At 38.9% G+C, this 15,128-nt stretch overlaps 1 protein-coding gene across 1 annotated transcript in view; it reads right to left on the bottom strand.

Moving 5' to 3' along the window:
• The window catches only part of MPP7 (MAGUK p55 scaffold protein 7), a 302,612-nt gene that overhangs the window by 24,889 nt on the left and 262,595 nt on the right, over nucleotides 1-15,128 (bottom strand). The window contains exon 12 of the mRNA XM_081087501.1: nucleotides 11,120-11,290. Coding sequence (XP_080943627.1) covers nucleotides 11,120-11,290 — 171 coding nt within the window. The remainder of the gene's footprint in view (nucleotides 1-11,119; nucleotides 11,291-15,128) is intronic.

The following is a 15,128-nucleotide window of genomic DNA, read 5'->3' as shown; positions in this document are numbered from 1 at the left end:
TAGGTTTAGAAGTTTTGTGTGACACAGGTCAGATTTTTATACTGCAGAAATGTGAAGTTTACATCCCTGACCCCCTCAGCCATTTTGACATTTAAAAATAATCCTCAAAAATGTCCTTTTTGATCACTGTTGGGCAGTACTTCGCTGTCAAGAACCACTGATCTAAGACTTAAGCACCTGGCCATTGTCATTCTCTGCACCTCACTCCGACAACAATTTTGGTTAACCTCAATAACCCCATGAACACCCTCTGAAACACTAACATCTTACTTCCCTGATCCCTGATCTCTAGAGACCTTTCTCTAGTTCACTTACTGAGAAAACCCTGACTCTGCTATCACTAGGAGATAATTTATTACTAAAATATTAAATTCAACCTTCCCAATATGACTTCAATCTCTGCTCCTTTTATTTATTTATTAAAATATATTTTCATTGATTTATTATGCATCTAGTAGACTCATCTATCTAGACCAGTGGTTCTCAACCTTCCTAATGCCATGACCCTTTAATACAGTTCCTCATGTTGTGGTGACCCCCAATTTCATTGAGTTATGTTCAAATTGAACATAATTAAAGCATAGTGATTATTCACAAAAACAATATGTAATTATATATGTGTTTTCCGATGGTCTTAGGCGACCCCTGTGAAAATGTCGTTCGACCCCCAAAGGGGTCGCAACCCACAGGTTGAAAACCGCTGATCTAGACCATCCTTTACCCTTCTCCCTAGTCATCCACTCTTATGCCTTCTCTTAGAAATTTTTCTTAAATCTTTACCTATATTATTTTTAACTCCTTTCCCTCAGCACTTAAAATTCTCTCCTACCTTAAAACAACAATAAAAAACACAAAAGTCCCTTAACCTTATGCTCTCCTCTAGCTACTGCTCACTCTTATCTCCACCATCCTGGCCCAAGCTTCTGTCATTTCTTACCAGCATCTCTCATTCTTCCTCCACTGTGTACAGAATCAAATATAAATTCTTTAATAGGTTTATAGAGATTGGACGTTTTGAGCTACATTTATATTTCTACTATTCACTCTTGCCACTCCTTCATTACAATGCACACGCCAGCTACATACGATTTCTGCTGCTTCCTGAAATGTGGCAGGTTCTCTTTTGTGTTGGGTCCTCATCACATGCTCCTTTCTTTTGCAAGAACACTCTGTCCTTTATTCTCCTGTGCTAATTCTTGCTTAAGATTCAGTTTAGGCATCTGAGGGAATCTTCCCTGGAGATTAAATTTGGGTCAGGTACCAAGTCCATGAGTTCCCTGTACTCCCACTCCAAAGTTATTCTCTAACACAGTGGTTCTCAACCTTGGCTGCACATTAGAATCACCTGGGAATCTTTTTAAAATCCTGATTTCTGGGCCTCAGATTCCCAGGTGATTCTAATGTGCAGCCAAGGTTGAGAACCACTGCTCTAACAGAAATGAGCTCTGTGAAAACAGGTGTCATCTACCTTTTCACCAGTTGTTTCCCTAGCTGGTGAATTGTAGGCACTCATTAGTTTGTTTTATTTATTTAAACTTACTTAGTAATTATGCTGTGATGGAGGTAAAACTATTTGTTGAATGAGCCAAAGAAGACCAAACAAGTGAGAGTTAAAGATAAAAAGCATTTGCAGCCAGAATGCCTAGATACTATGGTTAGTTAGGTAACGTACTCAAGGTCACAAAGAGAAGTTGGCGGAGCTCAAATTTGAACTTAGCTCTCTTGATCTTAAAGAAAAGCAGAGAGGAGGGTGACGCACAGAGTCTGGAATAGTGAGTTTAAGGGAAGGAAGTCTATCTACCTAAACTCAGACAAGGACTGCAATGTAATAGGCCAGGGCTAGGAAACCCTTATAAATATAGTCACGTCAAGCAAGGTAAAACTTGAGACTGAGAAGATGAGATCGTAACTGTCTACAAAATGCCAGACACCATTCAGGGGGTATATATTGTATATACTATGAAGGTACAAAAATATTTAATGTACCAAAGCTTACTTTTTAAAATAAATAGAAAACAAATGAGAAAAACAAGAGGTATTACAATGGGGCTATATTCTCTGTATAGATAATACAAACTCAAATATGCTCAAAGAAAAAGATAGAAGCAAATAAAACACTAAAACTTAGAGGGTCCTTGCCTACCACTCCTCACCCCCCCAACACACACACACACACACACACACACACACACACACACACACACACGAGGCACCCAGGACAAAAAGGCGTGATGTGAATTTACTGTTTCTTCATTCGGTATCAGCTCTGGAGTTCTTCCCAAAGTGAGATACTTTGCTGAGTGAGAATCTAGCTTTTTCTTTTCTTTTTTTTATTTCTTCTACTACCCACGGCAAAAAATCCCAATGATTTATTTGAGTACTGGAGGAAAAACTAGATATGTTTGAATTAGTGGAGAAAAGTATGCTGTCTCTAATGTGATGGCCTTAAATTTTGACTATGGTCAATTTTAGCTCTCAAATAACCTAACTCTTTGTAGCGAGCCTGCTTCACTGCACACTCATGGAGTATGCCAAGAATGTTCAGTGGCAAATGGTTTTATTTGAAAAATTTTCCCTAGATTAGACTTGAGGTCATCAACTTCAAAGGTAGGAGTATCATCACAAAAAGGTTAAAACAGGGATAAAATTTCAATCTTTCTTACTACAAAATTGCCCAGTAGGGCTACAAACAGCATTTTCCCTGACAGGCCGTTGGCTCAGTCCTGCCATTTACACTGGAGAAGTTCTACTGTTTCTCCTCTTTAGATCTTGACATTTAGACCACAGCTTACATTTCACATTCCTATCCTGTTTCTGTCTAGGACTAGGCACATTTTTAGTTGGCTGGTTCCTATTTACTAGTATAATACAAAATCTATTTATACTGTAGTCAATTTAGGATGCAAACTGAGTTAGGTTCATTTGTGTGCCTCTGCTATGGGACAGATTCATTTCCCCTTCAATATATAAATTTTTATGACAACTGGTAAAATACATTTATGCATATGTATATAAATAAGTTATAGTTTTCAATTGTGCTTATTAATGATAAAGAGAAGCAAAGGAAACTACCTATCTAGCATGGATTTAAATCACAAACAACAGGTTTTGGAATGATGATGATGAAGATGCTTACGATGACGACAACAACGATGGCATTATGTAGTTATGTGTCATGTGGTTACATGGCAAGCATGTCACATGTCTACGTACACCATTCCTAATCCTCAAAACATCTCTGTAAAAAAGGGATTGTCCTCATTTTACAGATGAGAAAACAAAGACAATCAAAGGTTCATTTTTCTAAGGTCACACATCTGGAGTTGTTTAACAGGTATTCAAAGCCTGTGTGTCAGACTCTAAAGTCTACATTCTTTCCATTCTACCAATTACCTTATCAAAGAATGCCAATGAAACACCAAATCGGGTAGCCAGCTGCTCCATTGTCTGTTTCTGGCTAATCCATAACCTCATGAAGTTTTTTACCCTGTTCCAAGCTACCCCACATTTTAGGTAGTGATGACTATCTGTGCTTGTTGAATAAGAAAAGTTTCTGGCTACAAAACATGGCAGAAGCCCAATCTGGGGAATCTCGAAACTCATTCTGTGCAGAACTTCTGAGAAGTCTAAACTCAACTTCATGAAGATGGTGTGCACAGGCCTGGGTAATACACACTTGGGCACATCTATGAGGATTCTTGATTCTGGACTAAAAACAAACAAACAAAAAACCAAATACAACCATGAGAGAGAGAGAAATCAATGAAAGAGAACCATCGATCGGTGGCTCCTACACTCCCCCTACCTGGGATCAAGCCCACAACCCAGACATGTTTCCTGACTGGGAATCACCAGTGACTAGTGCATGGGATGACACTCAACCAACTAAGCCACACTGGTCAGGGCAAGAATGTTTCTATTCAAACCAGAAATGTAAGTATTTCTGTTACATTTTTCAAAATTTCATGTAAATTACAAAATCACTTTGCAAATTCTGGGAAGAATAAAGCCATGTGTATCAATCCCATTAGTTGAAATTCTTGTAAAAAATGTCAATTGGATAATTAGGATTAGAAAGGCGTATTTTTAATTACTTTTGTGCATTTAATTAGTAATTCACTAGTGAATTACTAATTAAATGCAACCATGAGAGAGAGAAATATCGATGAAAGAGAACCACTGATCAGCTGTCTCCAACATGCACCCCTCACCCCCGCCGGGGATTAAGCCTGCAACCCAGGCATGTGCCCCGAATGGGAATTGAACCGTGATCTCCTGGTTCATGGGTCGACGTCCAATCCCTGAGCCAAACCAGCCAGGAGTAACTCACTCTTGAAAGTAGGAAACAGTGTTGTATGTGGTTTTATATAAACATTCATTTACTTCAACCAAAGAAATATAGTTCATTTAGGGTATCAATTAAATGATGCTAAAATTTCTAGTTAAAAGTTTACATTTAAGAAAATATTCACATTAACTTCAAAAAATGCCTTTAATTTTATCTGAAAGAGAAAACAATTAAAAATCCATATGTAAATTCCTGGTCTTCATTTATATAGGAGCATTTAGACATATACTGCTTTAAAATATCACTATCACATGTCCATCATAGAACTTAGTTGTAGTTCTTCTTAAGGCTGATGAGCATCAAATTGAATATAATAATGTAAATAAATACACATAAAAAGACAATAACCATGCTAAAGATTATAGTGTTAGTAATCTGTTAGGAAAGGAACTTCTGAGAAAGGGAGATACAAGTAGGTACAAATAGGCCAAATTTGTTGTAACACACTAGAGATTCATGTAACAGTCATAATGCATGAATGATAAAATACATTCTTATTTGGATTTATGTCCAATGTTAAATTATATATTAGAAAGAAATCTGTTGTTCTGACCAAGCACTATCCACTTTTGCTACTGATCTTCGTACATCTTGGCACAAACATAAAAATGGCATATTAGCCTGGCCAGTGTTACACCGTGATTGAGTGTTGACCTATGAACGAAGAGGTCATTGGTTTGATTATGGTCAGGGTACATGCCCGTGTTGTGGGCTCAATCCCCAGTAGGAGGCATGCAGGAGATTTTTATGGCATTGGCCAGACTTGTTACTCTTACCATCCAGAGAAAAATGTCAGAATTACTAGAACCTGCAATAAATATCCAAACTGCTTTTGTTACCTAAAAACACATTTACTCATTTGATTTACTGCAAGACAAATCAAGCAAAATCTCTAAGTATTGCTCAGATCAATCACATGTTGTAAAAAATGTACTTATCATATTGTAGCACTTCTATTTTTGTTGCTCTAAGCATAAAATAAAACAACCATACTATTATTCATATCTAACTTGCAGTCTTATAATAATCACATTAATGGGTGGCTGGATTTTTGGACTGGAGAGGGACAAATCTGTTTATAACACTAAATTTAAAGCTCCCCGGGAATCAATCTGTATAGAAAATCTAGCAACTTAGCAACAAGCCCTGATAGAGGCTCAGATTTTCTTTTCTCTGTCAGGAAAAAATATGCTATTTGTGAAGTATCACCTGAGTGCTACTGTCAAAAAAAGAAGAAAAGAAAAAGGGAGTGGGGAGCTTGTTGAAAGAGCATCATTTTTTCCAAAGCAGCTATTTATTCTAGACTTATGTAAACCAAGTCCTGTCTCACTCCTACCTCAAGGCTATGACAAAAGTGCAAAATTAAAAGATAAAAATAAAACCACCTGTCTTCCTTAGCTAAGCAGAAGAGAGCATGGACAACTTTCCTACTTCAAGAGTCTGTTAAAAAATTTGGCCTTTCCAATGAGGTACCATGATCTTCTGATTCAAAATCAAAAATTCTTGATTCCTCCAAATCCTCTTAGCTTTAACTGTCTCCTTTTTAATTTATTTTTCAATTTAAATCATATTAAATTTATTGGGGTAACACTGGTTATTCGGCTTCTACAGCATATATCACAGTTAAACAACTATATAATTAACTTTATTATTACTAATTTCATATAAATTTTTTGGTGTGTGTATCTCCTCCCATTAGAATGTAAACACCACAAGGGTAAAAATGTTTGTGTTGTTCACTAACAAACCCACGTGCTGAGGAAGTACCTGATCTAGTAGGTACTCCATAGAAATCAGCTGAATAAACATAATTGTAATTGGTGCCCAGAAATTAAGCTGGAGTATAAACATTTAAGACCAACCGATGTCATAAAAAACCAACGAGATTCTAATAAAGATCATATTTACGTCTTATATACAAGGATTATAATTTTAAATCCATCCCACACTCATAAATCCAATGATGACTTTGGGATTTACAGGTACCTATATAAAACCCTATAGAGCAGAATAACTCCTACAAGCCTTCAATCAAAGGTCAACTAAAGCTTTGGGAATTCTAACAAACATATTAACACTCACATTTAGTTTTGAGTTACTTTTCTCTATGCTTTATGTGGGATACCTTTTTGTTTTGTTATAGTTTTATGGAAAAATTATGACAGTCTTATAAATGTCTATTCACACCACCTCACAAAGTCTTTACACAGGATATAGAAGTCAGCACAGAGGAGGGCAGAACAGTACTTAGTGCTCAAACTGCGAACACGAAACGTAAAGGAACGTTCATTATTGCCTCTTGTGCCTTGTAACCAGACAGAACAAGTCACAAATTGTCTGACTATTCACAGGATGAATTTTTGCTCTTCTACTGGCTTAAGATTTAAGTGTTTTACAGTTTTTGAACACGAAAGCTTTCTAACACACATTATTTGCTTTATTACTTTCCCCTGCAAACACACATTATTTGCTTTATTACCTTCCTTTTAAAAGTCAAGTTTCACCAAAGATAAAACTTATGTAGAAAAATGGACTAAATGCCTAACATTTGATCTTAACGTACTTTTAAGAAAATACTTTTAAGTGCAGAAGGGAATATAACACAAACTGTCACTGAGATGTTTTAGTGGCTGAAATGTGGCTTTGGAAATGAAATACTTCTGATCAAGCTCAAAGTCCTCCACTTTCATATTTTTGCCATGTTAATAACTTGTTAGATTTTAATTTCTTGAACATTAACTCCAAGAATAAAAATCATGCAATATTGTGGTAAGAATCCAGGGAAAATAAAAACTCTGTACCTTCTTAACAAACCCAGGGTCCGTAACATCCAAAATGACTGAAAGCCCCACTGAACCTCAGGCTGTCCGTACAGCAGGCTCCGGTGGGCAGGGACTGGCGAGGGGGCTGAAATGCTGACCTCTCAAGGTGAAAGAGAGGCGGGGCTGATCAGTGGCTACCATGGCTGCTGGCAAGGCCCAGAGAGAGAGAGAAGCAGGGTCTGATCCGCAGCCTCGCCAGCAGCCCCGCCTATCTCTCTCCAAGAGATCAGCAGTAAAGCCAGCTCCCCAGCAGCCTGGGGTGGATGTTGATCAGCCCCGCCCCTCTGATCAGGCCCAGAGATAGACCTGAAGACACTGACTGGCATAGAAACCAACCAATCAGAACTAAATCTGGGTGAAGTGTGAGGAGCCAATGGCTGCCTAGGAGGCGGAGCTTTTGATGCTGACTGGCATCAAAACTGACCAATCAGAACCTAACCTGGGTGAACTGCAAAGGCAGAACCTAAGGTGGGGGCTGACGAGGTGTTTTATGGGCAATAGATGTTTGGTGTAAGGTATAAGAAAGCAGTTCAATTTTTTAATGACTGATTTGGCAGTATAGTGCATATGGCTGGCTATCAGTCCAGATATTGGGGTTATTTATTTTTGTCTGCTAAGAGCATCTCCTCCTGCTGAAAAAGGCTTTCCCCACCATTTAAGCAATCCTATCCTATATAATCTAGCTATATTAATAAAAGGGTATTATGCTAATTAGACCGGGTCAACCGGACAAAGCCATGATGGTGGGAGCTGAGGCAGAGGGAGGGCAGTTGGGGGTGAGATCAGGCTGGCAGGGGGTTAGGGGCAATCAGGCCAGCAGGGGAGGGCAGTTGGGGATGAGATCAGGCCAGCAGGGGAGGGTAGTTGGGGGTGAGATCAGGCCGGCAGTGGAAGGCAGTCAGGGGCGGTCAGGCAGGCAGAGGCAGTAAGGGGTGATCAAGCAGTTAGGCAGAGAGGATAGGGGCGCTCAGGCAGGCAGGCAGGTGAGCGGTTAGGAGCCAGTGGTCCCATATTGCGAAAGGGATGTCCCCAACTGGAGAGGGTGCAGGCTGGGCTAAGGGAATGCCCCCCCCCCACCCCCGTGCACAAATTTCGTGCACTGGGCCACTAGTATATATATAAAATCCTAAGTGACCAGTCCACCGCTCATCCAGTCTACTGTTTGACTGGTCGCTATGACATACACTGACCACCAGGGGGTAGACGCTCAACGCAGGAGATGCACCCTGGTGTTCAGTGCGATCCCATAATGGGACACCACTCAGATGACCAATGGGCACCAGACGCTGGGCTCATTGTTGGCAAGCGCAGCTGCAGCAGCACGAGCGTCTCCCACCTCCGCGGAAGTACTACTGAGCGATGGCAGAGACAGGCGCTGCTGGACCGGGATGAGCAGGAGTAGCGTGGCACCTGGCCCAGGCTCAGGCTCCTCCCCGGCCGCCTGCTCCTTCACACACTAGTATATCCCTTAAGAGGTCCCGGATTGCGAGAGGGCACAGGCGAGGCTGAGGGACCCCACCAGTGCACGAATCCATGCACTGAGCCTCTAGTATTTATCTTATAGTTTCAAAGCAAACACAATTATTCCCAATGGCTTTGAAAACACTGAGAAAAACAAATTAGGCCAAAACCGGTTTGGCTCAGTGGATAGAGCGTCGGCCTGTGGACTGAAAGGTCCCAGGTTCGATTCCGGTCAAGGGCATGTACCTGGGTTGCGGGCACATCCCCAGTAGGAGATGCGCAGGAGGCAGCTGATCGATGTTTCTCTCTCATCGATGTTTCTAACTCTCTATCCCTCTCCCTTCCTCTCTGTAAAAAATCAATAAAATATATTTAAAAAAAACAAACAAACAAACAAAAAAAACAAATTAGTCTTGAGGAGGACCAGGATGCTTATACACTTTCTATATTCCTACACCTGTTGTAATAGCCAATGAACTATTTCCTAAGTATATGATTTCTACAAAAATGAAAAATAAATAGCTAATTCACAAACAATCCAGAATTTCCAAAATTCAAGTCCACTGCTTGATTTCCTTTTAGTTAATAAATTGCTAAATCATCTATTTCAATTTATAAGTATTTGGAACACTAATGATCAAATTCAGCAGAAACCTATTCATATTTTAACATTTCATATTTAACTTATATTTTTAGTTAAAATAGAAGAGTTACTGTTTATTAAAACCTAACTGAGGTACTAGGAATTGATCTAAGTCTTTGCAAATACTATTTCATTTAACACTCAAACAAACCTAGAAAGCAGATGCTCTTATTATCCTCATTTTTCAGATGAAGAAAAATATGCCCAAGAAAATCTGAAATGTTCAGGTGTCACATGGTTACGGAAGAGCAGAACTGGCTGGAAGGCAGCCTGCCTTGCCCCAGAGGCCTGTTTCTCACTGTCTCCACCACCCACCTCACAGGATGTAATAGATGCCAGAAAATAGACTCTAAAAGTCTAATACTGCAAATGTGCTACACAATCAAGTTAAAAGGTTTTCTGAACAATGACCACACAGAAGGAAGCGAATAACAGAAAACACTTTTGAAGGACAGTTACATACTACAACCCTGGCTGCCACTTCTCACTATGGAAGATCACGCTCCAAAAAGGTCACAGTGATGGAAAGCAGAGGATTAGAGCCTGGCTGGGTGGCTCAGATGGAGCGACATCCCGTGCACCAAAAACAGTTTGTGGGTTCGATTCCCAGTCAGGGCACATGCCTTGATCATGGGTTTGATCCCTAGTCAGGGTGCATTCAGGAGGCAACTGATCAATGTTTCTCTCTCACATGCATGTTTCTCTCTCTCTTTTCCTTTCTCTCTCTCTAGAATCAATAAAACCATATCCTTGGGTAAGTATTAAAAAACACACACAATTAAATCAGTTTCCACTATGGGAAATCAAGGCCACAGTGATGGTAAGGGTGGGATTAAAAAATTAAAAATTATATTATACCAGAAACTGCTCCATAATAGGGAAATAAAGTGTTAGGGAATAAAGACTTTCTTATAAGAATTTTATAATACAAGCTGAAAATAATAATAAATCCATAGATTAAAGCAGACATACCAAATCTAAAATATCACTGAACAAATCCTGAACAGACAAAGCCAAAGGCTTTAACATCATCATTTAAACAAATGATAACGAAGTACAAAATAAGTGTGACATCAAAATAAATTGCAGCCAGTTTACAACCACCAACAAAAGAAGGTAATGGCAAGTGAACCCATTTCAACAGAGTAACCAGGCTATCCTGTGTGCACAGCCTCCCTACATTTGCATTGTAACCAATAGCAGCAGCTGAAAAGCAAAAGGCACTCCAGAATCAGCCTGGGTATCTGGAAACTCGGGAGAGATCAGACACTGTGCTAACAAGATCCCCAGTTGACTCCATGTGTGTGTAAGTTTGAGAAGCCCTGGAGCAGAGGCTGAGGCCCATGGGAAAGGGAGGGCTCCTCCCTCTGAGCACTGACACGGATGCTGTCTCTGCCACAAAAAACTCACCGAGAGGCAGCCTGAAGTCTGCAGGCAGCGCAGAGACTAAGGTCAAGCCTGGCCTTGCCTTGGTGACGGGGAGGACTACCCCAGGTGAGCTGCCCAACAAGTAACAGTGGAGAGGGATAAAAAACAAGGAAAATCAGCCTGGGATACTTCGGAATAGCTGGTGAATTTTAAGGAGAGTGAAAGTAAGACAATAATGACTAGTGCAATGAGCGGCCATGCCTAGACAGTGCAGTGAAGGCAAAGCAGGACCAACACCTGCTGACCTGACCAAGGGAGGCCCAAGGGGGAAATACTCAGCTCAGCGCCCTGAAGGGGCACGGGCTTTATGTGAACAATGGGTGAGATTTTTTAGCTGGAAACTTCAAGTACGATGTTCTTTGAAGTGAAATTCTTACTCTCACTTATTTCATCCAAATTACACACAAACGCACTTACCAACCAAGACAACAAGTCTGTATTTCTCATTCATTTGTCGCCGATATGGGGTTACTTCCTCATATGTGGGTACATCAGCTGTATCATATTGATCACTCTTCTTACATTCATACATGGATTTATTTGTTTTCTTATCTTTTCTACTTAGACGGAAACTTCTTCTAAAACCAGCTGTAAATAGAAAAAAATATATTTCTAGTAATAAGAACTAAAAAAAGAAACCCCCTCAAAAAACAAAAATTAAAAACCCTCAAAGTTGCATCAGATTTTTGTTACACCATATTATTGTTACAAGTGCACTTAGTAAGAGAATAAAAATAGATGCTACACAATTTCATTAAAATAACAATTGATAAGATAATTACCTAACATTTAAATATATAGCTATAATGACATAAATTTTATTTGGTTCTAAATCATAGTTTTCTTCAGAAATCAATGAGTAAAATAACTGTTATAAAGCAAAATAAGGAAGTCAGAAAGCATGAGGATAATTTATCATGGACTGAATGATGAACACATTTGATAAGAAAAAATTAAAAGCACTTTAAAAACATTTTAAATATAAACGATGGATTCTCTCATTCATAAACACTGGAATATTTCATGTCATATTCTAAGCATAGCCTAACATACCTGGGGTACAGACAGGATCTACTGTTAAGAAAGAAAACTAAATTAGGGAAAGCATAGTGTCAAACAGGCCTATGCGTGAGATCAGATTGATAGATCTAGCCTATTCCTAAAAGCAAGTTATTTAACTTCCATGAGATTCCAGGGGAATGGAATCATGGACCTACCTCACGTCTTCTTCTATGGAAACTCTATGTGTTTACTAGTATGATCTGAAGTCTACTGAAATTTGAAAATGTTTCATAGTTTCAATTGTGTACTCATCAACAGGTCACATAATATTTTGCTAAGATAAATTTTTAAGTATTTAAATAAATGCCATGTATGCTTAAAGCATCCTCTCCAACTCACTGCTATCACTTAACACGTGGGCTTAAAAAGCTCAGCTAGAGTTCCTTTCCTCAGTCAATTCCCATTTCATTCTGATTGATTTTCATGTTGTTGCAGTATTCTGGTTTTATTTCTTTTCTAGAATAGTGACATTTACCATATGCATCATTCAAGAACTCATAAGCTGTGCAATCAACTCTTAACCAAACCAACCTTTATACGCTCTCAAAAATCCAGACTTTAAGACAGAGAAAACAACCTACTTATCAAAACATATAGTATATTCTGCATCAGCTCTATAGTACAAAACAATATATCTATTTTAAAGACTTTTTTTTAAAAATACATTTTTATTAATTTCAGAGAGGAAGGGAGAGGGAGAGAGAGATAGAAACATCAATGATGAGAGAGAATCATTGATCGGCTGCCTCCTGCAAGCTCCCCACTGGGGATCAAGCTGCAACCCAGGCTTGTGCCCTGACTGGGAATTAAGCTGTGATCTCCAGGTTCACAGGTTAACACTCAACCACTGAGCTACACTGGTCAAGCCAAAAGATAAAAAAAAATATTCTTTTTTTTTTTTAAATATGTTTTATTGATCTTTTACAGAGAGGGAGGGAGAGAGATAGAGAGTTAGAAACATCGATGAGAGAGAAACATCGATCAGCTGCCTCCTGCACATCTCCTACTGGGGATGTGCCCGCAACCCAGGTACATGCCCTTGACCGGAATCGAACCTGGGACCTCTCAGTCCGCAGGCCGACGCTCTAGCCACTGAGCCAAACCGGTTTTGGCAAAAAAAAAAAAAAAAAAAAATTCTCTTTAAAAAGAATATTGATTGAGTTTGACACAGAGAAAACTTTAAAAATAAATCTATTTTATAACAAAATATAAGACTATAATAACTAATCTCTGTGAATTTTAGGGAACATAAAGAAAAAGAATAATTATAGCATTGGATTTAAGAAGTTAATAGGATTCCAAATAAAGGCAATATTAAAAAACAATTATCAATGACTAGGGAGTTTCAGCTTAATAAAAATCAATCAACATACTGAGAATAGAATGAAAAAGTAAATCTGATAATATATTCCTGTGGACCACCAAGTCTCATTCTGATTTTGAGGAAATACTCAGATTATTTGAGGAGAAACATTTACAAAGGATTTGAAATGAGGACGATAATTGCTCTAAAACTCTTTGATCAAAGATAAAGAGAAAAAAGTGAACAGGATAAGTGGTATAAAACACATTGGTATTTTACATAAGATGCGATTTGAGATAAGCAAAAGGGGCACTGTGCCATCCTGGTCCTGAGAGGAAGAAAACATGTGTGAATTCTAAAATCCCACATGCAGATACAATTCAAACTTCTGTGTAAAGGATCAGAGGACACACTGCACATTAATTTTTTCTGTTTTCTGGGATATTGGGAAGGAATCCATAAAAGGGACCCCTACATATATCTCAGAGTCATTGCAACACCACACCAGAAGTAACCGAGATTCTTGCTTTTTCCAATGCTTTAGCAGAGTGGTATCCACGCAATGGTCTCTGCCTAATTTGCAGAAATTACTTATCCCATCCCAATCCCACCCTAACTCTGTCACCTGTGACTGCTGGCCAAGATTAGAATCCAGTATAATGGGATAGTTTCTGATTTAGCACAGAAATAACACATTAGTTGTTCTGACTTTTCTATGCTGGTATTTCATTGTGTTCTAATTTCAGGTTTCCACGGTTCTTACCTCTAGAAAGGCAATTATAGGATAAGCCGGTAGAACTAGAAATGCCTTCACAGTTATTCCTTGTATGGAGGGAAGGTTTTCTTTGCCACTACAACTTTTGGCACAGGAATAGTTCTAACTAGGTCATAAATGTCTCATCCAAAGCAAATAAAGCCCAAACGTGAAAACCTGAAATTTTCCTAATCCACAAATCACAGATAAATCCCGATTTTCAATGACAGTGTTAACCTAACTGGGTCTTTACCATTAACTAAAGTTTCTTTCATTGTAAACAATAAAGGGATAGTGGATAAAAGAAAAGAGTAAACAGATTTCTAATGTGAGGGTCTTTGGACATCAAAAATGGTGACTGTGCTCCACAGGATGGTCTGGTGATGTTAGCTGTATCTGGTTGGTACAGAATAGGTGTTTGGTAAAAGTTTACTAAATTAAACTTAAAAAGGCAACAACAAAAACCCTGCTATCATTCCAGTTTCCTTTTCTTATGTAAATTTCAACAAAGAAAGGGCACATTTGATATTTTCACAAGAAAAAATTCTAAGAGGCAGACAAAAGGGCAGAACATTGCAAACTACAAGGCTTAGCACTGGAAGGAACCCTGGAGCCCATCTGGGCCATGTCCCTGCTCCCTGGCCAGCATATATGTTACTGTCACTGCACTTGCCCACACACCATGACAGGGTCCTGACCTCATTCACATCCACTTTCTCGGTGGTGATAACCACCAAACAGGTGAATCTCCCACAGTTATGAGCTTTGGTGCTGGTGCCTTGACCTAATGTGCTCATTTACAAAACAAAGGGAAAGGCAATCAGATCACCACATGGATTCTATCACAGCATCAGCATCACTAGGTATTGAGCAAAGACAAGAGGTAGACAAGCCTGCTCTGCCCTGCTGATTTACCAGCTGTATGACTTGCCAACTTTTAAAAAATGTCTCTAGGCCCATTTTCTCAACTTTAAAATAGTAGTGTCTACCTCACAGTGTTGTTAAGAATTAAACAATTGCCATAAACCATTTGACCCAGTACCTGGCATGTGGTAAACACTATACACTACAGCTGTAAATTACTGCCTGATTATGTCTCCAACTTATTTAAAGTACCTTAAAGGCAGGAACATACCTCCCTGTGTTCCCACAACATACAGTCTAGCAGGAAAGGGAAAAATAAATTAAGGGGCTTATTAGTAAGTTTTTAACTGGCTAGTGTTACAAAAGAGACAAAATATTAAAACTGAAGCCAGATTTAAATGTTAACTATTAAAAGTACCCTATTAAAGAAGTGAGGTATTTTA

The sequence above is a fragment of the Myotis nattereri genome (assembly GCF_964212035.1).
Source record: "Myotis nattereri genome assembly, chromosome: 1".
In the NCBI taxonomy this organism is placed as follows: Eukaryota; Metazoa; Chordata; class Mammalia; order Chiroptera; family Vespertilionidae; genus Myotis; species Myotis nattereri.
Note: the sequence above shows the minus strand (reverse complement) of the source record. Positions and strands in the feature narration are given on the sequence as shown.